At 35.5% G+C, this 26,660-nt stretch overlaps 1 protein-coding gene across 1 annotated transcript in view; it reads right to left on the reverse strand.

Moving 5' to 3' along the window:
- Positions 1-26,660, reverse strand: part of EYS (eyes shut homolog) — a 1,714,887-nt gene that overhangs the window by 267,067 nt on the left and 1,421,160 nt on the right. Inside the window, 1 exon segment of the mRNA XM_046006082.1 lies at positions 12,012-12,161. Within this exon segment, the coding sequence (XP_045862038.1) occupies positions 12,012-12,161 (150 nt within the window).

Here is a 26,660-nt window from a genome sequence, read left to right on the forward strand (position 1 = left end):
ACCAAGAAGACATACTCAATGAGAAAACCTCAATTTATTTCTACCACATCCTGACTACTACAGTACAGTTTTCTGTTTTTTCATTTTCCCCTTCCTCACTCCTTAATTGTACAAAAAGTAACTATGTGCATAAGTAAACTGCTTTTTTTTTTTTAAACAAAATGGCCAATGGTATATTTGGATCGACATCAAAAGGATATGGGATGGGGAAAAAAATACTGGTTCTTTGAAAATACCCCCTTTCTCCATTAGTGGCATACTCATTCAGTTCTTATCTTTATATTCCAGTAGGTTATTTTGCTCTCACTGTTTAACAAAATAGAAAAACATAAAAATCCTTATATACCTTTTTCAATTTGAGAATTTCAATGCTTTTCATTTATCATTATAAAGCCAAGGACAATTTTATAACTTTTTTTGTATATAGCTGTTACATCGAGGGCAATGTGCCTTTAAATAGGGATCAATTACTCTAAAAGAAATGAATCCTAGATAGCTTTTACTTGAAGTCAAGCATCTTATTTAAATGAACTTATTGTTGAAAAAAAAGTTAGGGAGTTTTTGATATATTTTAAGGGTTTCATAAAATGTGCAAAGTATGAAACATTTTCCCTACATTTACTGACTGTAATATAATATGTGGTATAGTGGGTAATGATTAGAGTTAGACTCTAGAATCAGACTTCCTGAGCAAAAACTGTGGTTTCAATGCCTTCAGTCTCTGTGTACCTTATTGTCCTCTTTGGAATTAGTGTAATAGTACCTCCCTGGGTGGATATTAGGAATAAATAATTAAGTGTAGGGAAAGAGTTTAAAGTGTGGGTGCAAAGTAGTAAGAGTTTAATTAGTGGTAGTTATTTTATTATTAATATCATTTAAAGATTTTTTAAAGAAAAAAATTAGAATCAATAACTTCTCTGTCTAATCTTGAAGGCCCTCTACTGATGCCACTCCTTTTTATTTTTATTTTATTCTTTTTAAAGATTTTATTTATTTGACAGAGATCACAAGTAGGCAGAGAGGCAGGCAGAGAGAGAGGAGGAAGCAGGCTCCCTGCCGAGCAGAGCCTGATGTGGGGCTCGATCCCAGGACCCTGAGATCATGATCTGAGCCGAAGGCAGAGGCTCAACCCACTGAGCCACCCAGGTGCCCCTCACTCCTTTTTATTTTGCAACACAACTTCCGGAGTTCTCCTTAGGCTTAAATCAATTTTCTAATTTCTTACATGAGCATTCATCACTTGTCTATTTGCTTATGCCAAATGCTGTTGCCTAAATAATCTAAGAAGGTAAGTTTTCATGGCCTTCATCTATTTAACTGATCTCCATTAGTAAAATTTCCACAATGAAGTCTATCTGGTTGTTTTTCTTCTACTTGTCCCATACTCAAGCCTTACATGTTTGTTTGGTTTTGGAGGTGAGGTAACCATCTACCTGAAAGGCAAGTAGAGAGTATCACAGGAATATCAAAGTGTATCACAAGAGCATGCTAGGAGTTGAGAGTAAGGAAGAGAATCAGTCTAGGCTAGCTTCTAGAGGAGTAGGCTTACAGGAAGGGTAGTGTACAGTTGGGAGAAATGAATAGAGAGAATATTTCAGGGGAGAAACTGTAGCATTAGCTAAATAAACGTGGTAGGAAAAGGTAGGACTGTGTTTGGGACCATGGATTTAGTAGAATGGTACAGTCCATGTTGGCTAACAGAGGCAGATAAAGATGTATAGGGAAGAAGACCTTGATTATAAGTCACATAATTTGTGCTTGAAAGACAGATGATGAGTGAGGGACTCCTTGTAGATGTTTTGATTTTAGTTATCTCCTTTTAGGAGTATTAATTTAGACAGGAAAATCTGGTTAAATTAAATTCTGGTTAAATATAAGAGATCTAGAATAAAACTGTCTAGGTGGGAATCCTGCTTCAGTTACGAGTTACATGACCTTAAATAAATTAGTTAATCACTTTAAGCCCCAGTTTACTCATCTCTTAAATAAGTATTAGAAGAGTAACTACCCCTTAAAGATATTGTGAAATTTAATGAGATTGTGTATAAAAGTATTTATCATAGTGCCTGTTGTGTAGGTGCAGAATAAATACTATAATTTTATAGCTGTTAATGAGTGTGAATAAATGAAGTAGACTGAGATTATTATGCAGGTGAAGTGTCCAGTATGTCTTTGTAAATACAATCTTGTTTGTATCTGGTAAGTTTTGTTTATCTCACAATTATCTGGATAGACTTCTCTTCTGCTGATATGATAACAAACTGCTTTTTGTAGTACAGACTTTTTTGTGTTTACTTCCTCATCCTACTCATTTGCTTCTTATACAATATATCAAACACAGCCTGCTCCTGGTCCAAGCTTATCACTTTCCCATCTATGAAACTACAAAAGGATGAGCTTAACAAGCAAGGAATTTCAAAATCATTTTCACCAAAGGGTGGTGGATTAATCACCTCACTGGCCAATTAACACTGGAAGGGCAGTGATTTCCAGAATAAGCCACTTGGGACATCTGCAACTTCACACAAAATATATATTTCTTGTCCCCAAAACTTCTTTAACAGATGTTAAGACATAATGGAATATATGCTGCATGATCATATAGCTCTGTAAACAGCCTTTGTTTGGCATTTTACCAAGTAACAGACAAATGGACACTGTCTAAACCATGAATGTAAAGGAGAAATGTTAGAAGAGGTGAAACAATGGAGATTTTTATTTTTGTTAAACATATTGTATCTCCCTCAAATTATATTCTTTGAACAATATCCATGATGGAAATTTAATAAATGTAAACTGATACATATGATATCTGAGACCTTACAGATTAGAAAACATGCTGCTATTAATAATCTAGAGGAAAATTTCACAAGGAGAAGAAATATATGTGATGTCTTTGCTCTTTCTTTCCATTAAAAAAAAAAAAGAGTCAGCACATAAAATTCAACTGATAGGGCTGTGGAAAACTTCGGAGGACATCAGAAAATAGTGCCTAAAATAATTGAATGCTTAGAGAACAAAACCGTGAGGAAGTAAGTTTACTTAATTGGAAAGAGAAATATTTGCAGAAAACTTCATTAAAATTTTTATGAGGTAGGACATTGGGGAGGGGAAGCGAACCATAAGAGACTATGGACTCTGAAAAACAACCTGAGGGTTTTGAAGGGTCAGGGGTGGGAGGTTGGGGCAACCTGAGGGTTTTGAAGGGTCAGGGGTGGGAGGTTGGGGGAACAGGTGGTGGGTAATGGAGAGGGCACGTTTTGCATGGAGCACTGGGTGTTGTGCAAAAAGAATGAATACTGTTACGCTGAAAAAATAAATAAAATGAGAAAAAAAAAATTTTTATGAGGTGTTTTTAATGAGATGCTATAAAATAAAAAAGCAGTGAGCAATTTTTATGGTCCTAGGGCAGCAACAGAAGAAATAGACTTATATGGATGATAAACTATAATAATAATACTATTCATTTGAGTGACACTTGATGCTTTCCAAAGAACTTTCATATAGATGACACTCATAGGAGCCTGTATAGCAAAAAAAAAAAAAAAAAAAAAAAAAAAAAAAGGTGTGATTATCTTTAGGTTTCAAATAAAGGCTCAGACAGGTAAAGACTCCTTTGTAGTTATACAGAGAATGCTTTGCTTCCTCACTTCCCTGTTTCCAGGTACCCTTTAGGTGTCCTGTGCTTTCATTCTGAATCATAATGAGCATATAAAGATCTACCCTTTTGCCCTAAACCACATGGACAGTGGTCTATGGTTTAATGATAAGTTACAGAATAGCATTATTTGTGGCTATCTGCCCATGCTGACACACATCTACAATACTGGCATTTGGGGTTTTGATGTGATTAGTATTGAGCTTCTCTTCCTAAGAGTCACTGCTTCTTTAGGTAACTCCTGACAAGATTGAATAGAACCATGTCATTAACATGGGGAAATCAGCCCTCTAGTTAGTTCAGTGGGAGTTAAAGGGGTGTTGTGATATGTGTTCCGTTTATCTAAAAACAACATTCATTTGCTTATGTGTTAAGTCAATCTGAAGAGTCTTGGACTTCATCAGCCATTAAGTGATGATGTAGCCATGAGTTTCACCAGCTGTAGTGGATGCTATGATATGCCATGTTCTGGCCATAGGACAAAGGCCCAGGTCCCCTTGACTCAATTCAGGAAACTGAAAATCCCTACTCCAGACCTTCCCCTAGGGTCAGGTAAAACCTCTGTTACGGCTGCTCTGTAATTCAACTCCTATGTCTTCTCAGTGCTGCTTCTCTCACTGACTTAGGAAGTTATTCCCAAGAGCACTCCCTAATAAGCTTCCTGCATGCAAGTGTCTACTGTCTTTTCCCAAAGAACCTGACCTAAAATATTAGTTATTAAGTCTCAGTGGCTGAGACATTCTTGCAGAGACGATAGTCAATTGTAGAATCTCCATCTCCAAATATTTTTAGGAATCCTCAGGACTGCTTGCACATGTGTGCCTAAGGATCAGCCTTGTTCATTGGTAATTAAAAAAAAATTTAAAAGATTTATTTATTTTAGGGAGGCAGGGATAGAGGGAGAGGGCGGGATAGTATCTTCAAGCAGACTCTCTAGAGCATGCTGCCCAACAAAGGGCTCGATCCAGGACCCTGAGATCATGAGCCAAAATCAAAATTCAGCCACTTAAGTGAGCCATCCAGGTGCCCTGCTCATTGGTGATTTCTGTACAATCTAAATCTTTACTTTCTCTTGTCCTATGAATTCTTCACAAAGACTGTGCTAAGCTGGAATTGTGTTTCCATCATTTTCTCTGAGGCTTATATACAAGAAGAGCTAGAATTTTCTTTTGGAACAGTCTCTACTATTGCACCCAGGTGCAGAAATGAGTGTCATTGCTAGTACGATGCAAGCAGGAGAATGCTTCTTTGCTATTTTATTCATTTGGGAGGTGGGAAGAGATTCTCAGGGCATGGTTGAGTTCATCCCAGTCCATCCATTAGAACTGGAAATTTCTGCCCCCCAAATAATGGGACCTTTAAATACACCTTTACTGAGGTGTATAGTAAGCTCCCATGTAAATTTTTATGGTATTTTCTACAGGGCTTTTTCCTGGAATCTCCTTTTTATCTATGTAACATTGTCCTTGAAGGAAGGATTGGGGTTCAAATATTACTATAAATTAGAATTAAGCCAACTGTTTCCAAGTTGAGAAGAAGGAGGGACCAGGAAAGAATGCTGTATCAAATACTATAAAACAGGAATTTACTGTCTCTTGTGGTAGTATTAGGATGAATTATCTGAAGAAATATTAAAAGCCTTTCTTCTATATTTATTGAGTTCAAACACTTTTGGCTTAGTACCAGTATCTCTCTATGAAATTAGCTTCCAATTTTAAACATTTTGTATATCTTTTGAAAAGTCTTAAACTATTCTTAAATGAATCTGTGTTAGGTAGAATAGAGTTCACAGATGTTAAATTGTAAAATAATTTATCTTACTATCTTACTTCTTTTTATTCAGTATGTTGATGGAGTCAAGGTGAATTTGTTGAGGAAGAAACTTACATAGCTTCTTTTAGCTCAATTTAGAAAGTTAGGTGACTAGCCATTTTTTAAAATAAGTAAGACTGTCTATATTTTGAGTCCATTCTGTAAGAATTATTCTAAAGAAGTTAATTAAGATAAATATGTTGTCAAGGATTGAAGCTTACCACTAAGAATAAGACTTGAAGAACTTTCACATAAAATATCTTTCTTGGTAGCTGTTTAAGGCAGTAATCAAATATCCTCTAACCATGATGATGGATCCTAATTAGGGAGAGCTGTGGGTCCTTAAGAAGCAGGTTGGAAAACACATGGGATTTAAATCTGTAGTCAATTAACCACATATTTACTTAATAAAAAAATAATCCCTTGACATTTTCCCATGAGTCTTATTTTTTTAAACAAGTAAAATCCCTTTAACTGCCCTGTGTGGCAGAGTGTTCTCTGACTTTATCAATTATTGTTTTTCTGACCTAATTCCTGTATATTCAGTTTGCCCCTAAGTCTTCATTTGCTTTCTATTACTTTCTTATATAATCTTGTTGTAAAGATGATAGTTACATGCATTTTAGAATTACAGAGAGAAAAGGCTTTTGGGGACTGAAGTTCCTTTTTCTGTATACTCTGCCACTGTACAAGAATAGTTCCAACTTTCTCAATAGCCTTGACAGTTGTAGAAATCTACCATTAACAAAAAAGGGTGAAGAAAATATGAAGCTTTCTTCAGCATACATTCCTAATTCTCAAAAGAATTTCTTGGCTTTTGTTTTAGTTTATTGTGAATCTCTGCATTAGAAATCACAACATGTGATGTTCTGCTGAAGAGCTAAATATCGTTTCACCTCAAACTTTATGTTCTCATTGTACCCAATCTCCATACAATTTTCCACATGAACCATGATGTTATTCAATGCCATGATGTCATTGCTTATCCTCTTCCAACTGCTGTCCCTCTGACAAATTTCTAATCTTTCTTCACCATCCAGTTTATTTTTCCTGTTACGGATGTACTTGTCAACTGCTATATTCCTTTCTTTTCGGTAGAATCTTTGTGGTTGCTCTGAGCCCTTGAGGGTCAATCAGTTCTCTGGCTCTCTTGGCATCTTAGCACACCAGAAGATGAGGAGTTATAGACCTGAATCTTCACTTTTGTATCTTTGTTAACAGCCATTTCATTTGGACAATTTGAACTGAACTGCACATGTGAGGAGCACGCATGTGATTACATAGTCAATCATTTGGAATTTTTTTTTTTATACCACTGATTGGTTGAGTCCATAACAGATATATTATCCAGTGAACATATTGTATAGACTCAGCTTCACAGTCAGATTACAATGTCTTTATTTAGAGAGCTCTATTCTATTTCTGCCTCACTGAACACCAAACTGACACTTCTTGTTTCTCAAGATTTATGCAAATTTTAGACACAACCATACATGCTAGCAGAAGACTCTATCCAATAATCCTAAATAATACTAAAATTACCAACTCTTAGACCCACAGACTTCTGAAAGATTTTCTTAAACTAAATTTATTTAATGAAAAAAATTTTGTTTTTAAAGTGGCTAGTCCCAATTCAATATATGAATAAATTACGTTATAATTTGCTGTCCAGTTAGTACTGGACATGTTATGTATGATTACTGTGTAACGTATGGATAAAGGAGCAATGTTTAGATATATGTATTTAGGTACAAGTCAATGTAATTATAAAGTATTATGCTATATTTCCCATATTTGGCTACAGTTCTACATTTCCTCTAAGAAATATCAGATGGAAGTGTTGATGGAAAAGATACAGAAATTAATATTGAAGTGATGAAGTTTGACCTTTTTAAGATGAAAAGCTTGCCAAACTTTCCATATTGACATGGCAACGTTTTATGAATAAATCTAATATCTTATAGATTTAGCACAGTTCAAAAGTCACCATCTGTTTTAAGAAGTGAAGGTTCTTGCTATTACAGAGTTTCTTGGCACTAAGACTAAAGGCATGCAATCCATAGATTATATAATATTAAATACCAAGAATGTGTGAAAAACTTTCACATTTTAGAAAATCAGAGACATAAGAGACATTTTGAGTTACTCTCAAAATTAGAGCTTGTAATACATTACGGGTATTCTTTCTTCTTATATAAACTTGGGTAGTCTCCTGATCATTCTCTGTATGGAGTTATAGGTGAATACCAGCTGGGCAACAAGTTGTAATACACAGAATTTACATGGGGAAAATGGAAAAGTGCTGTAAATCAATTTTGAGCAGAGTTGTCTGAAAGGCCTTTGGCAATACATGTAGGTATTATAAGAAGTTGTCATTTGTTCCTTTCTTATTTTTCATAAATTTCTTACCACTAAATCTCTTCATTTATTATAGTCAAAAGGAATCCTACTCAGAATTCTTTTTATTTCCCATTCTTTAAGGTTAATGTTAGCTTTGCATTATATAAATTTATTTTCTATTTTCTTAATCAAACAGTTGTGGGAAATGTGTCAATTAAAAAATAAAGAGTAGTTTGCACAGATATGTACTCACATTAGCACACAAACACACACATATACATATACCTCTACCTATATGAGGTTTTTATCTCAGAGAAATTAGTAATATCAAACAGGAGGTAAAAATCAGTCTACTGACAAAGCTCAGCAGCAGTTTTTATCAGTTTATTTTGTTTACTGGACCAAATATCCTACAAGGTGTTATGTCAAAAGTGCTTGCAATCATTTTATCTGATGTTTGAGTTTGAGCAAGTTCTAAGGTTCTTACTGTCCAACTATTAGAAACTTTTCCAGCTTCTGTTCAATTGATCTTATAAACCATGCATTCCTTTACACTGACCAGTTACTCAAAAGTTGTTGATTGGGATGTGTAGTTCTGACACTCACCCAATTCTTGGCCAAAATTCATTTGGCATTGGCTACCTTAAGAGTTTGTTAACCAAAATGAATCACTAGATACTGGAATGTGCCTTAGATATACATGGATAATGCTACACCTCTGGATAAGTCTTTGAGAAACCTAAGGTAGAAGGAAGAATAGGCTGGTAGGTAGGTAGGTAAGGAAGGTAGAATAGGCTGTGTGGATTTAAAACATGCAGGTAATAACACAGTAAGTTACCTAGAGGAAACGACACAGGACTTCTTTACAGAATAAAATGCTGAATAAAGAGTCAGCTTTTATATAGGAGAGACACAAAAGGTGGCAGAAAAATTTAAACTTCAGAAACTTTAAAAAGTATATATATATATGGTAAGACAATTTTTCTGAACTTCCCCAAAGGAGAATAACCCTTGTGAAAACTAAGACTCTCTCTATGTGATCCCTTTCAAAATTTGTTGAAATGAAAGACAAACTGTGCATGAGTATGAATTACAATCTATCTGTAGAGCTGTGATCTCTGCTCCATTTCATTTAAGAAGAACTTCTATCTTGATACTGAATTGACCTGTATCACTACAGGTGGTTTATTCAAGTTCGTTCTACTTCTGCCATCTATCCGCAGGTACAATGCAAATTTAGTAGGAGGAAATACTCTCATGTTTATTCTCAGTGGCTAAAAACAAAATAAAAATCAAAGTCATCTTTTATGTATTTACCTTAGAGCTCAATTCTACTAATGTTTGAAAATAAGTTCTTATCAATCATGTTATGGTATTTTGTCATCAGGGACCCTTAAATATAGAAGAAATTCCAACAACATTCATATAATTAAAAAGGACCTAAATTCACATACTTTTCAGGGACCAATTTTTTTCTGAGTTTGCAATAACAGGTGTCCCATTAGAGAGAATTAGGATAGCTAGAAAGAGCTGTACCAAAAGGCCTTTTTAATTCTAACTTGTGCCCAGTTAACAACGAAGAGAGAAGGTGATGTAAACCACTGAGAGGGGATAGATAGGGACCAAGCAGATAGGGACTGATTGGGATCAAGCAAAAGACAGTAACAGATCAAGGGACATACATAAAAACAGAAATCAGAAGTCTCAATGTGTGTGTCTTTTCCATTTTCCCTCCCCTCTGGCAGGAATCTTCTCTCATGTGGATTGTATCTCATCACTATATATTTCTAAGGGACTTTATATCCTCAATTATTCATTATTTTTCTATGTGCTAACACCTTCCACTCAACTACTAAGTCCAATCCATAATTAAAGATGCTCAAATCTCTTATCTTATATATCCACCTCTTGACTTTTCACCGACCTCAAGTTATGACCTTACTTCTTTTTATACTTTAACAGTAAAACTTATTGAAGAGTTACCTAATATATACTTGTTATTCATATTTATTACATAAATTTAAATGATTTATATAATACATAGTATAATACAGTCCTAGGTCAGTCTTTAATGTAACTTATTGTCACCTTAAGGTCTTGTAGGATGCTGCTTATAAGACAAAGCAGATTTGCATTTCTGTGTCAGTAGAACTATCTCTTTCTCACTTTTTAAATTCTGAATAAACTTAATTGAAAGATTTGGAAAGCCCCCCGTTTTTAGTTTTACTAGAAGTGTGAGTATTTTTTTGAAGGATGGTTTCAACCTCAGTCTACCTAAGGCTCTACGTGGTTTGAGGACAGCCTAGCTAGGTATTCATTACTTAAAGGCAAAGAATGAAATCATTCCTTTAAGAAAGTTTGATCAAAACAGAAGTCACTTCATATGTGATCAAATGTGCCACTGTTAGTACGAAATGATTACATTGTATAAAATGATGGTGTTATCAGTCAAAATGGCTTTTAAATTGGTTTCCAAGTTATTCACCTTCTCATCTGGCTCTTTTTTTGTGACCAACTGTACCCTTTGTAAGAGAGATGATTAAAGTAACAGTTAAGTCCGTGGCTCTGAAAATTTGCTTTGGCTGTACACAACACTCTGTTCTATAAGGGTTTGCCTAATTTATGAATAATAGTTTCACTGCCTTAGGGTAATTTCGTTGCCTTCTTGCCATAACCAACTGAACTGCCCAGCCCAGATACTCTCATTTCTTCATTTGTTCAAACATTTACTGAGCATCTTTGTGTCAGATGTCCTACAAACTGTATTAAAAATGAGTAAGATACTGTCCCTGCCTGGAAGGAGTTTCCATTTTTGGATTGGTATCAATTTCCTTGATTTTATTTGCAGATTGATACAGACCCTGGGAAAGCTTATTTGATTTATATAACCTTCACAGGTTAGCCAAGATTCCTGCTAATCAGACTAAAGTATACAATTGTCATCTAACGTATAAACTCAGACACAAAATGTTATTTTTAACTGACACAGAGTAACTTTAGAGACCATTATCACTAGATTGCTGTACTGATGAAGAATTTTAAATTCTTGGCTGCTACATGTAAATTTTGTTCAGTGATGCCCTTGGGATGCAACCATCATATTTAGCCATTTCTCTCTTCTGAGATGTCCTAATTCTGAAGTATGAATTAAATTCAAGACTGCCTTCTAAAAGTTTATATGCCCTAGGAAAAATTTCCATTTAATATTCATTTTCCTCTACTGGATTCTCTTTTTCTCTGTGCAGAGTCAATGGCTACTATCCCCATCCCCCATTCTGAGCAGCTATTTTCACTCAGAAGATATTTTGTTAAATAAATGAACTTGATCTTAATTTCTTTTCCTTCCTTCCTTTCCTCCTTCTCTCCCTTCTTCCTTCCTACCTCCCTCCCTCCCTTCCTTCAAAATGGGGAGAGAGATGGCGAGGGACAGAGGGAGGAGAGAGAGAATCTTAAGCAGATTCCCTGCTAAGCTTGGAGCCCCATGCTGGGCTCTGTCTCACAACCTGGAACTCTTATCTCACCGCCCTGAGATCAGAGCCAAAATCAAGAGTCCCACAATTAAGCGACTGTGCTACCCAGGCACCCCAAACTAGATCTTAATTTCAACTGAACCACATAACTCTTCAACCTATGTATTTGCTCCTTGATATTTTCAAAGAAATCAATTCATTTTGTATATAATTTGATTGGCATTGGGCAGTATCAAATTATACCTTAATTTAATTTGATGGAGTTATTACTCATTCAAACTGAACAAAATTGGTTGGCAACAGAGAAAGGCAATTATCATATGATCTCCCTGATATGAGGAAGTTGAGAGGCAACGTGGGGGTTTGGGGGGTAGGAAAGTCATAAATGAAACAAGATGGGATCGGGAGGGAGACAAACCATAAAAGAATCTTAATCTCACAAAACAAATTGAGGATTGCTGGGGGAGGGGGTAGGGAGAGGGTGGTGGGGTTATAGACATTGGGGAAGGTATGTGAGTGCTGTGAAGTGTAAACCTGGCAATTCACAGACCTGTACCCCTTGGGCTAATAATACATTGTATGTTAATAAAAAAAACTGATTGGCAAAACAACTTTCAGATGGAAAGTTTTTTTGTCTTTCTTTTTGTATGTGGTGGTTATTATACAGACAAATAACACTTAAAAAATAAGGCTCAGTACTATAATTCAAAGAATTACCGTGGAGGACTTACCGTACTGTGATAGGGATGAAGACATTTGTGTTAATTCTATAACTAGCAGAAAGAGTCAAGATATTTTGAGAACTTCCACATCCATATTTAACTGTGGGCCGTCCTTCCACGAGAAATAAATGAAGAAAGTGTTGCCCAATATTCTTCTCGCTACCTTTAAAAACAAACATTGCATTAAATTAGTGATTAGATTTATATTTTATTCAATAATAATTATTCTTTCAACAAACACAATCTCTGCCCTCAAAGAGTAATGATTTGGTGAGATGCTAGGAGTGTTATTAAATTATTAAATATAATAATACTACATTAGAATTATATACAATATGTATAATATATTGTATATAATATATACAATATAATAATACTATATTAGAATTATTTTCCACAGGAATTAACAGCACTGACTTGACATGAGATTAACTTTCTGACTCAGTTTCTTAATAGCAAGATGCTATTATTCTGAGCCTCAATTTCCTCATACATTACAATGGGATGAGGAGGGCAAGTAATTACTAGTACTGTGATAATTAAATAAAAAATGAAAAGTGTCTGGCACCTGTTGAATTTTACATAACTTGGTTTATTATTATTGTTAATTATCTGTATTTTAAATTTAATGTGTATTTCATAAAAATTTAAATGATAAAGAAATATATAAAGAAAAAAAGAAACACTCCAATTCCTCCAGCTCATTCTTTTATCCCACCTTGAGGTATTCTTTTCCACTGTATATCTGTACACATACGAATATTTATATAGCCCTAGTTTTAGTTTTTAAAATGAAATAATGTGCTAAGTAGCTTTATTTACCTTTATCTTCATTTAATAATAAACTTTAGGCATCTGTCTTGTAAGCACATAGTTTTTAACATTTTTAATTGAAGTATAACTCACATAAAAATCACACAAATATTAAACATATAGCTCAGAAGAACATTATCTCAAAAGAACATTATCTGTATTGTCAAAAGTCTTATCACTCACTCTTTTCTTTCCTCCTCCAAAAGTAATCACAATCCTGAAGCTTAACAGGATTAATTTTGCCCAATCTAAAATTTTGTATTATTGGGATCATACTGCATACTGTATATATTCTGTTGTGCTTACTTATTTTGCTCAGTGTTATGTTTGAGAGATAGCACCTATGCTAAAATTCATTCATTTTTATTGCTTTATAATATTCGATTGAATATTTACAATCCAGTTATTCTTTCTTCCATAGATGAACATCCTCCTCCCATCCTAGTTTTTGGTTATTATGAATAATGTTGCTAATGATAATCTTGTATGTGTCTTTTGTGCTGAGCGAAGCATGTGCATTTCTGTTGTGTATATAACCAAGAGCTGAATTGTTGAATATGATTAATTTAATAGCTACTTCCAGTTTTCCAAAATAACATTTTGATTTAATTCCTTACCAGCAGTAAGAGTTCCAGATGATCCAGTCTTACCACCCTTGGTATCGTTGCCTTGCAGATTTTAACTACTCTTGTTTATTTTGTTGTAGCTTCAATTTTTATTTTCCTCATAACAGGGAAGTTGAGCATATTGTCATGCTTAGTGGCTATTTTGATATCTTCTTTTGTGAAATCTCAGTTTGTATTTCTTACATTTCTATTTGGTTGTTTGCTTTCTCTTGACTGATTAGAGTTATATCTATGTATATATTTAATATTTAGATCTATATTCATATATATGTGTGTTAAGCATATAAGCTCTTTGTTAACCATGTTTAGTGAAGATACTCCAGTTCTGCAGACTGTCTTGTCAATTGTTTAAGTTTGAGTTTTGTTGAACATATGGTCTTAATTTTAACATAGGTCTTTTTATTGTTTCCTTCATGGTTGTAATTAGTGACTTTTATGTAACCTTTAGGATATCTTTGCATTCTTTAAAATCATAAAGTTAGGGGCGCCTGGGTGGCTCAGTGGGTTAAGCCGCTGCCTTTGGCTCAGGTCATGATCTCGGGGTCCTGGGATCGAGTCCCACATCAAGCTCTCTGCTCAGCAGGGAGCCTGCTTCCCTCTCTCTCTCTCTCTCTGCCTGCCTCTCTATTTACTTGTGATCTCTGTCTGTCAAATAAATAAATAAAATCTTTTAAAAAAATCATAAAGTTATTTTGTTATATTATCTTTTGTAAGTTTCATTTAATATCTATATGGTATCTAGAATTGATTTTTGTACATAATATGAAGCAGGAGCTTGTGGTAGGTTGGATAATAGCCAGCAAAGATAGTCATGTCCTAACTGTTGGAATCTGTGAATGTTAATCTTATTTGGCAAAAGACACTTTTTAGGTGTGATTAAAGATTTTGAGATGAGATTACCCTGGATTATTTGGTTGGGTCAAGAATTAGTCAGGGGTCAATTTTCAATTTTTCCTCTTAGTTTCCAATTGATCCAAAATCATCAAAGCAAATAATTCTTGTTATGTAGTTACTGAATTCTCAGATATTTGTGAAATATATATTTTTAATATTTTTGAGTATTACCTACTTTTTTCTTTTGTTTATGCTTGTGAGTATATGTATTTTAGACAAATTTTGTTTTAATAATAAAAAAAAAACTTTAAAAGTATACTCAACCAAGCTGAAATTACAACTTTTGAAAATGGTCATCATTAGGAACACCTGGGTGGCGCAGTCAGTTAAGCCACTGACTCTTGATTTAGGCTTTGGGTCATGATCTCAGGGTCATGAGATTGAGCCCTGCATGGGGCTCCATGCTAGACCTGGAGCCTGCTTAAGATTCTCTCTCCCTCTCCCTTGGTACCCCTGTCCTCCACTGGCCCGCTTTCTTAAAAAAAGACAAAAAAAAATTGGCCAGCATTAGTATTTGGTGAATACCACTATAGATATAAAGGTTGATAAATGGACAGATATATAGACAGGGAATTTTTCATTAGAGCAAAATCATATTGTTCATGTATTTTAATCTAAGAACTCTTTAATAAATTTAAAATCTATTGAGTAACCCCAAAGAGCTTTTATTAACATGGTTTGCAACTTTCTTTATTTAGGGAGCAAGTAGGGGGAGAGGGGCAGTAGGAGAGAGAGAATATTAAGGAGGCTTCACGCCCAGTGCATAGGCTTATGTAGGGCTCCATCTCACAACTGTGAGATCAGGACATGAACTGAAATCATGAGTCAGATGGCACTTAACCAATTGAGCCACCCAGGCACTCTGGTTTGCTTCTTTTAATATTGGATTAGAATTTAAAACTGAAAAATAATATTTAAAACAGAAATTTTTCAATTATTTATTGGCTAGCTTATTTGAAACTAACAATAATAAAATCCCTTACATATTAACCTGCATAACATATTTTGTGAAAAGTAATTATATTTTCTAAAACAAAAATAAAATAGTGAGAGGAGGATTAGTCTATACTTTTATAATAATCTTCACTGTAAGCTTAATAAAAGTTGTTAGATTCTCATATCTTCTTCTATATTCAATCTATTGTGAACTGTTTCTTTGGTTGAAGTACATGAACTCTGGTGTTACAGAGAATGTGACTAGAAAAGGATAATGATTTTTACATATACAAAGATTGGACAAGTGGTAGTTCCCTAAAGTATAACTGAAATATGGAATCTGGAACTACAATAATAGTCTTTACATCCTATTACATTAAAATTCCATTGGTCTCTCTTATATTTTAAATTAATATTTCACCCTTGCATGATTTTGTAACATCTTTCATTGGTTATTTGAAAAAAGCGGATTCACTGGGTTATGGAGAGCTTTCAAAAATATGAGGGTTTTGAAGGGTCAGGGGTGGGAGGTTGGGGGAACAGGTGGTGGGTGATGGGGAGGGCACGTTTTGCATAGAGCACTGGGTGTTGTGCAAAAAGAATGAATACTGTTACGCTGAAAAAATTAATAAAAAGGGAAAAAAAAAAAAAAAAAAAAAATCACATGAATTACTATTACAACTGAACTCATCAGAAAGTATGGTGAAGCTTTGAAGTTCACTGTGAAGATATAAGTTTTCCCATATTCTAATTTTTACTAGAAAGCTTGACTTTTATCATTGGGAATGATTGGGAATCAAAGACGGTCAGCTGCTTTCCTCAAAATGACAGGCTTATTTTGTTAGTTTTGAGAAAATGGCTGCAAAATGCTCAAGTCTGAATAACTACAGATTATCTTTTAGTCATTTTTCAAGTCATGTTTCATAATGGCTACTTCAACTAGCAACTTAAAAAAACTGCACAAGCACTTTTCCTCAAGGCAGCGATTCTATATTGACATGAAGCCAACTTGCTTTATGTATACTTTCCCTTTTATGCACAGCACTTTATAAAGTTACATAGACAAGGATTGAGAATTTTAAAAATTAATTCATTTTACCGCAGAATTAGGACATTTTACGTGTGTGTTCATTTTTACTTTGAGTGCATAGTGGAGTAGAATAAAATGACAGAGTATAATTTGGGGCTCCTGCCATGACACTAGGTGCCAGAAATTTTATCTCCTGTGACTTTTGTACTTGGAGTGCAAATGTCAATCAACAGTTTTGAAAAAGGCACATGCCTTAGTTTTATTAAAAAAATAACTTTGATGGAGAGGAGAAGTGGGTTGGGGGAAATCGGAAGGGGAGACAAACCATGAGAGACTATGGACTCTGTGAAAGAGACTGAGGGTTTTGGAGGGGGTTGGGTGAGCCTGGTGATGGGTATTAAGGAGGGTACTCATTGCATAGAACACTGGGTGTGGTGCATAAACAATGAATTTGGGAACACTGAAAAATAAAATAAAATAAAATAAAAAGGCAAAAAATTTTTTGAAAAAAATATTGATGTTATGGACACCTGAAAGGGTCTTGGAGATACTCAGGCATTTAGATAAACTTGAAATATTCCATCGTAGAGCTCACATTAATTTGGAAAAAAAAAAAAGAAAGAAACCAGAGTGAAATTATAGGTATCTCTGAACCACAGATAAATATTTTTTTAACATCTCAGTAAAAATGCCAGGAAACCTAAGTTACTTCTCCTCCCATATCCCAGGGTCTACAAGAATAGAACACAAGCAACACTTGCGTTTCGAAGAATGGTTCAAAGAAAGGTATTAGGAGAAATTGTGAAAGAATCTGAAGTAGGAAAAAAAAATCTAGCTTACCCATTGAGGTTCTCTTCACCTTTTTAAATCTTTGAGCTATTTGCAACTCTGTACATCAGTGAAAACTAATAAGAATTCAAATTATTCTTATCTATAGCAATGCAAACTAACTGTGTCTGGTGAAATGCAATTGATTATTACCCTGCAGGTAGACTTGCTTCCCATCTATTTGGAAATCTGCTTCAAAATTCCTTAATCTTATATACATATGTCTCTCTTCCTTGACTTCTCCTTTGAATTGGTTGTAGTATCTTACCAGTTCCCTCACTAATTGATAGGTTAAATAAAATTTTGGCATGTGTTCATTTATATATCTTTTTGAAAATTATCCTTTAACTAAGGGAAATAGGATAATTTTAGTTTTTGAAATCATGAGGCATATTAGGAGAAATGAGTTATAGCAAATAAAACCAGGATCAACTCCAAGGAGAAAAAACTACATAGAACACAATGTAAAGGGGGTTCCCTGGTGTTAAGCAACACAGCAGTTTTGGACTGGACAGGGATGTTCCACATTTATGGATGACAAGTTTGGGAAGGAAGTCAGGAAAGGATTCAAAATACAACTGAAAACCAGAAAGGAGATCAAAATCTTAGATCAAAATCTAAGAAATAATAGATATCCTATGAGTTTTTTATGCTCTAGAACTTACTAAGAATATAAATTCAGTAAAAGAAACACAAAGTGAAATGTAATACAAAATAGATTAAATCAATATTGCAGAAGAAAACAAATTGGACAAAACAACCGCATTAAAGATTTAATAACAAAGTACAAGTAGCAAAGGGCATAATGAAGGTGGTTGAAAATCACTCTTTTGAGATCCACCTAAATGTCCCTTTTTAGGGCCCACTCAATCCATCTAGGTCTTTATCACACTTCTGAGGACTTCAGCCATACAATATGCCAAATGAGTCCAATATGCCAAATTAGCCTGGCAGAGGGCGATGCAGCTTTACCTCTTCTGCCTCTCCTGAAATCCATTAGCAGTTTTTGGGTTTCTGTTCCTTAGTGTTTTCCCTTATTTTTCCCATGACTTCCTATTCAATTTCTTCGGCTGCTTTTCTCTGAATTCGAGAGTATAATTAAGAATTTAGTATTATCTTTGACTCCTCTTTTCACTAAGGGGAGGAAGCTGGAGCAATGAGAGCACATTTAGAAACACCACACTCTGTACCAGCATCTTGCGTTTTCTCTCTTTGGATATATAAAAAGCTTTATCATAAAATGGCGTAAGACTGTTATTTCTTGAATTGCTGGCTTGTTCTCCACCCCCACCCTTTTGGGAGAGGGGAGAGTGGTACATTTTGTTATGCACTAAGGGATAGTCTAGTATCCTCTTCCCTTCCCTATTTTTACTCAGAAGTTTCTATTATGTCATATTTCTAAAATATATTATCATTTTAGACTCATATTTTTGAGACTAGACTTAAAAATACAATATACAGAGTAGAGTAGAAGAGAGCTGAACATTTAGGTCAAGCAATTGTGCCATATGTACAAGGTCTGTTTTTCAAAACTTCAAAAGCTGCATTTCAAAGATTGATTATACGCATTAAACAAGATATATGTAGTACAATACACAAATGAGTTATTTTTAAAGGAAGCTCAGTCACTAAAATCAAGGACAGGGATGAACAGTCTTCTCCAAGTACACCAACGTCCCATTATGAACCAGAGCTACCCTGTGATACAGTACACAACAAGGCATCTTTAATAAGGGGAATGGGAATGAAAATAAAAATAATTAAGCTTCATTCTCCCTATAGTTTGCTATATAGTAACAGTTTTAAACTTATCATTTGGATTTATTCTATTAATAAGCAATTTCTTATTTTATATAATAATACTTTTAAAAGAATTCAAAGGATTTAGTTGGTAACATGTGATGGTAGCTGGGGGCAGGCAGGGGAGGGCAATGGAAGACCTGGGTTACTGATGTATTTGTATGATTCAACAGCAAATTATCTACTTCAGGGAATGTAGGACACATTATTTGATAGACCGACTTTTTCACTTTTGAATCAACCGACTGTGTATCATAAACCTATATTCAGTGCTTAGAGAAAAGCTATGAATAAACGCTCCGGAGGAATTGTTTGGTTCTCTCAAATAGTACTGTTCTACTTTCCTATACAGGGAAAACCCCACATCTCTACTGTGTTTTTCTCTCCTGTGAGTCTCCTTCACACCACACAAACATTTCACTTCTGGTTGCCAAATGTGTGGAGGTTTTCCCCGTACCATGCAATGCTCTCTGATACTAGCTGGGTGTCCTACAATTTAATTCAGCTTGGACACTACTTGGAGTGTCAGCCCATACAGGTTAAGTTCCTCTATCCCAGGGATGCCTGGGTAGCTCAGACGTTTGGGAATCTGCTTTCAGCTTGGGTCATGATCCCAGGATCCTGGGATCGAGTCCCATATTGGGCTTCCTGCTCAGCTGGGAACCGCCTCTCCCTCTGCCTGGTGCTCCCCCTGCTTATGCTCTCTTTGTCAAATAATTAAATAAAAATCTAAAAAAAAAAAAAAAAAGAAAGAAAGAAAGAGAGAGAGAGAGAGAGAAAGATCCTCTATCCTATAAGACTGCTGGCCCTTTCCCCTACAACACATGCTTCAGACACCAGCTTCAAACACCAGTGCTTCTGACCAACAGGCTACAGATCAGAGGTTCCAAGGAACCCCTCCTTGGGTTTGATTAATTTGCTGGAGTTACTTTGCTAGTTAATTTGCTAGAGCACTCAGGGAAACCCATTTACCAGTTTATTAAAGGATATGATAAAGAATACAGATGAATAGTCAGGTGATGAGAAACAAAGGGTAAAGTCTGGGAGGTTCCAAGACTAGAAGTTTCTGTCTCTGTGGAGTTGGGGTACATCACCTTCTTGGTGAGGATGTGTTGACCTGGGAGCTCTCTGAGCCCTGTGCTATTGGGGTTTTGTGGAAGCTTCCTTGTGTAAGCATGATCAATTATTAACTCCATTTCCAGCCCCTTTCCCCTCTCTGGAGAATGGGAGGCTTGGAGTGAAAATTCCAAGCAGCTAGTAATAGCTTGGTCTTTCTGGTGACCCGCCTCCACCAAGGAGTCATCCAAGAGCCCGCCTACAGTCCCCTTATTAGAACAGAATGTGATCCTACTGCCTTTATCACTTATGAACTTACCAGGGTTTTAGGAGCCCTATATAAAGGGACAGGATCAATGACAAATATTAGAACAAGAAATGCTCCTAGTGTTCTTATCACTTAAGAAATTAAAAGGGGTTTAAGAGCTTTCTGCCAGTAAGTGGGGGCAGACACCAATACATATATATTCTATTATCTGACAAGTACTAAAGTCATATTTTCAAACACAATTATAATAAAAAATAAAAAATTAGTGATACTTAGTAAAATCAAATACAATATGGGATGGAGGCTGAGTGGGAGCCAGTGAGACCATTTTTCATGCTTATGTTGTCCCAATGAAATGGGACACATGTAAACAGTGAATGGGGGAGGAATTCACCAAAGAAAAACAGTGCAAGCCTGTTTTTCTTTGGTGAATTCCTCCCCCATTCACTGTTTACATGTGTCCCAGCAAAATCCAATTTCTGGTGCCTTCTCTCCAATCAGTTCTTTCCTCAGAGTGAGACGTACTTATCTACAGATGTCTGCCTTGTTTTTGCAACATAGTCCCACACAAATACTGTGGGATATTAAAGCAAAATAAGCCACAAAAAAAATTTCCAAAATAGAACTACTAAGGAAAATTATAAGTCATGGCTACTATTAGATATATATTTTTATATTAAACTTTATGGGCTGAGTAACCCATATGGCACATTAAATTTAGTTCAGCATTGCTCACTGAACCCAAAGAGATCAAGCAAATGTGAATCTCTCTCTGTGATATATCACAAATGTGAAAAGCAGTGTCTTTTCCCCCATAATATTGAACCTGTGCTGCCTTCGAACAGGACTTGAAAGCCACGGAGGCCACTGAAAGAAAATCATTCTGTTGTGTTGCTGAAAAGACGTTTGATGATCCATTAGCAGAGAATCGCGAACCTACCCTTTTGAAAAGTTCTTTATACTTCTAGGTGGTATAATAATTTTTTCAATGAATCACTTATGTCTTGAGTTTTCCTGAATATTTATCCAGAAAATATTTTGAAACTTTACAAAGTCTATAATTTCCAAATTTTATTTATACTAATGATATCACTGATTATATCTCCTGATTTCAGATTTTATATAGAAAATGCTGCTTAGAATAATAAACAGTAATAATTACTTAAAAATTAGTGAACTCTAGTTTCTAGGTATCATGGCATTTTAGAGAAATAACCCTAATAATTTTGAATCCAAAATTTGTAAATTATATATAGCCTTTATTTATATATGTTATATAGTATATATGTATATATTTAGTCTTATAAGAAAAGAATAATAATGAAATAATCCAGAGAGAGAGGGAAAGAATGATATCCTACTCAAGTTTTTATAATTTTGGTTTGCTTGGTTATTACATTGGGTTGTAGATTCAAAAATTTCTAAGCATACATACTTTATTACTTCATTGAAATACTGAAGATAGAGTCATTATGGTACCACTTCCATTAAAAATGGGTATTTTTCTCTGTTTGAATTACTGTAATGAATGTTCCCAAACATCAATGACAGTTTGATTTGAGACCATGTATAAAGAAACATCCAGGAGAGATTCAGGGGTCATCAGTCTGAATTACAAGAAAATTCAACATCATTCCTTCTAGGATCAATAGTTATGAATATAGATAATATGTTAATTAAATCAGATACACAGATATTCAAATTTGGAAATTTCCATAAAGTGACATGGATTTCTACCATTTCTCATAGAAAAATCCCTAAAACACCACAACTTTATATGGTACTTTGTATTTTTCTTTTTTTTTAAAGAGTTATTTATTTATTTGAAAAAGAGAGAGAGAGAGAGAGAAAGTGGAAGGGAGTGGGAGAGAGAGTCTTAAGCAGACTCTATGCCAAAGTGGGGCTCGACCTCTCCACCCTGAGATCATGACCTGAACCGAAACCAAGAGTCAGATGCTTAACCAACTGCACCACCTAGGAGCCCCGAGTAAAATCAATGCACAGAAATCAGTTGCATTTCTGTACACCAACAACAAGACTGAAGAAAGAGAAATTAAGGAGTCAATCCCATTTACAATTGTACCCAAAACTATAAGATACCTAGGAATAAACCTAACCAAAGAGACTAAGAATCTATACACAGAAAATTATAAAGTACTCATGAAAGAAATTGAGGAAGACACAAAAAAATGGAAAAATGTTCCATGCTCCTGGATTGGAAGAATAAATATTGTGAAAATGTCTATGCTACCTAAAGCAATCTACACATTTAATGCAATCCCTATCAAAATACCATCCATTTTTTTCAAAGAAATGGAACAAATAATCCTAAAATTTATATGGAACCAGAAAAGACCTCGAATAGCCAAAGGAATATTGAAGAACAAAGCCAAAGTTGGTGGCATTACAATTCCGGACTTCAAGCTCTATTACAAAGCTGTCATCATCAAGACAGCATGGTACTGGCACAAAAACAGACACATCGATCAGTGGAACAGAATAGAGAGCCCAGAAATCGACCCTCAACTCTATGGTCAACTAATCTTCGACAAAGCAGGAAAGAATGTCCAATGGAAAAAAGACAGCCTCTTCAATAAATGGTGCTGGGAAAATTGGACAGCCACATGCAGAAAAATGAAATTGGACCACTTCCTTACACCACACACAAAAATAGACTCCAAATGGATGAAGGACCTCAATGTGAGAAAGGAATCCATCAAAATCCTTGAGGAGAATGCAGGCAGCAACCTCTTTGACCTCAGCCGTAGCAACATCTTCCTAGGAACAACGGCAAAGGCAAGGGAAGCAAGGGCAAAAATGAACTGTTGGGATTTCATCAAGATCAAAAGCTTTTGCACAGCAAAGGAAACAGTTAACAAAACCAAAAGACAACTGACAGAATGGGAGAAGATATTTGCAAACGACATATCAGATAAAGGGCTAGTATCCAAAATCTATAAGGAACTTAGCAAACTCAACACCCAAAGAACAAACAATCCAATCAAGAAATGGGCAGAGGACATGAACAGACATTTCTGCAAAGAAGACATCCAGATGGCCAACAGACACATGAAAAAATGCTCCACGTCACTCGGCATCAGGGAAATACAAATCAAAACCACAATGAGATATCACCTCACACCAGTCAGAATGGCTAAAATGAACAAGTCAGGAAATGACAGATGCTGGAGAGGATGTGGAGAAAGGGGAACCCTCCTCCACTGTTGGTGGGAATGCAAGCTGGTGCAACCACTCTGGAAAACAGCATGGAGGTTCCTCAAAATGTTGAAAATATTTTTCAAAAACACTTTTATATACATTTTTCAAACCTTGTGAACTTGAAAATAAAAACTGCATCTGTATTATCTGTCGCCAAACTAAATACAGAACAGTTAATTGATTTACACTGTGTTGCACAGTTGACTCACAGCTAACTTGGGCTTGAGTCTACCTTTGGTTCCCTACTGACACTTCAATCAGGACTGCCTATGGCAGCAGTCGGATGATCTTATCATCCCTCGTGCCACCTTCAAGGCATATAATAAAAACTATTCTCTAAGCTTGCATGGAGTTATCTATTGAGCACACGTTTTTGCTGCAGCTTGAAAAATCCCTTTTCCTGGTTCTCCTTACAGGTCTGCATTTGTATACCCTAGAAACAAACCCAGTAGCAATCTCAGTGGCAGTGGCTCAGGGTTTGAAGACATCTTAGAGCAACAGTGGCAACAATGGGCAGTAACATGTAGTTAGTAGTTAGAGCCTGGAGAACGTGGCTGGGGTGACCTTGTTGGTCTGTGAAAGGATGGCAGGTGGAGAAGTTCCAGGAGAACTGATACATTGGGGAAGCTGTCTGGCACATGTAATGAATTATTAACACATGTTTATTACATGCTGCTGCAGAACAGCTTCTGGGCCAGTTTCTAAAATTTATTGAGAGCCTATTTTAATTTTGCCTAGGCTGCTAATTGTGCTTAATCAGAAAAGAAAATACAACTCATAATGCAACATTCTTAGAGGAAATGAATCCTCCTGATTTGGATGAAATGGATAAAAATGAAAACCAAAAATTGCATCTACTGTTTGCCCCATTACTGTCATTCCTGATTCCAAGACTTTTTATAGTCTAAATATTCTTTCCCAGGGTGGATACATCTATCAAATGGATGCAATATAATGACAGCTATTGGACAAGAATACAGCATCCTAGGCATATATTTCCCAACTCCCTACAGGGCAAATTATGAGGGAGAAAGAATTAAAACAATTTCTGAAGAAGATATTTAGCCCTTACTTCCTGTTGCCATGCACTGGACACAGTTTTAAGCCCATTAAATGTGGTAACTCTCTCCATCCTTACAACAAATTTTTCGTATCTTTGGTATTATTAAAAATAATATTATTCCATCTTACAGATATGGAAGCACAGAGATGTTAAGTAACTTTCCCAGATGGCAGAGGCAGGGAGTTGAGAGCCATTGTCATTTTTGTAATAACTGGATTATACTGTTCCTGAGATGGGCATGGCATTAATTTCAATCCTGGAATGGGCTCATTTGTTTGTTTTTGCTCCTACCTCTGTCCACCAGAAGCAAGGTTGCTGGTCCATTTCCTGATGTAACTACATCAGAAACAGAGTGTATCTCTGATTTCTTCATAAATTTCAATTGCAGAAAGAATTTAATTTCTCTTAATACAACTGTTTTCTTTCAAAGAAGTTTAATAAGTCATATCATTCTATGTCAAGGGTTGGCAAACTATGGCCCATGGACCAAATTCTGCCATTGTTTGGTTTTCTGAGCAAAGGTTTTTGTTTTGTTTTGGTTTGGTTTGCAACACAGCTACATTCATTCACAACCACATAATGTCTATAGCTGTTTTTGTTCTACATTGGCAGAGTTGGACAGTTGTGACAGGGCCTGTGTGCCCTGTAAAAATATCTACTCCCTAGCCATTACAGAAAAAAACTGCCAACCCTTGTTCTGTCCCTGGTTGTTAAAGTAAACCAAGGGTTAAATTATCTTTGATTTAAGCTATGTTTTGAGTAAACCCTTGAAATCTACACCATTTTGTTTTTGCTTGCTTACTCACAGAATAATTTCCTAAAATAAGGTGTCAATACCTATTAATTTTTCATCATGACCATCCAAGTTGGGTAACTCACCAACAGAACCTTACAAACAATTCTAAAAAAGCTTACTCTAGGCAATGCACTGGTGAAAGTACTCAGGAGGTGGGTGGAAAAGAGATGTAAAGCACAATTTCAGATTAGGAGGTGTTCCTTAGTTAGTGAAGAGACAAAAGCACAGATTTCTAGTGTAATGCATTTACTCAACCCAGTTCTTAATGTATACTCATTATAAGACCTACCATAGTCAGCTTTCTACAGAATTATGTACATATTATCCCTCTTCTAAATGGTGACAATGGGTATAGATAATTTCTTATCCATCTTTGTATACAGCTCACAGTGCCTAGCAGCGTGTGATGTACTTTCTAGGCACTCAGTTAAAATTTATTGAATTTGACCTCCCTGTCATTAAAAAAAAGATACAATGAACAGCAATCTCTGTGTATCTTATAAAGCTAATGTATGAATTTATCTATCCATGCTTTCAACTCTACTTCCTCCCATATCCGTCTGGAGCAAGCTCCACTGGGAGCTATTAAGGAGGGACAAAGATATTTTATAGTGCACATTGTAAAATAGATGAAAACTGAGCACACTTTTTTCTCTAAGAAAAGAAGATATTTTTTAATACGCTGTAAGGAAATACTGTGGGATTTCATTGGCTTTGGCATAGTAAGTATCTAACGAAGATATAGTGTATTCTACTGGGAATCATTTTATAGAGAAAGGCAGATGTTATGATTCTTTAGATTTCATTTGTTTTCTTCAGCAATATCGGAAATCTCTTCTTTTGGTCTTCCCTCAATGCACAAAAAAGGAGGCCTTAGTGATCCTTCTTGTTCTTTCAATTTCTAACCTGGAATAAATACCCAAGACTAGTCCTTCTTTTACTTTCTTAAACCCAAATATAAAGTAATATGAAGATTGCTTCTGAATCTTGTTCTCTCCCTGGAGTTGCTCATGTAATTTGCCTCCTGCAACTTGGTCAGATGTCTGCTCCTAATTCTCAAAGATCACATACTTCCAAAGGGCATGCTTATTTCTTTTCAAAGGAGCAGCACAGAATGGATTCAACTGCATAGTAATATATCCCATGACGAAACCTCCCGATTGATAGCGCTTGCCGAATGGAGCTCATTTTCTGAAAGTGCACCTAAAGAGTTTTGTGTGGTCTCATCCCTTCTCCCGTGACCTATTAGTAGCTCCTTTGACGGGGTTCCAGAATTCTGAATTGGTTCAGTGGCAGAATCACAAAGCTTTCTTTTCATCTTGACTGCTG

Source organism: Meles meles, chromosome 5, assembly GCF_922984935.1.
Source record: "Meles meles chromosome 5, mMelMel3.1 paternal haplotype, whole genome shotgun sequence".
Taxonomy (NCBI): domain Eukaryota; kingdom Metazoa; phylum Chordata; class Mammalia; order Carnivora; family Mustelidae; genus Meles; species Meles meles.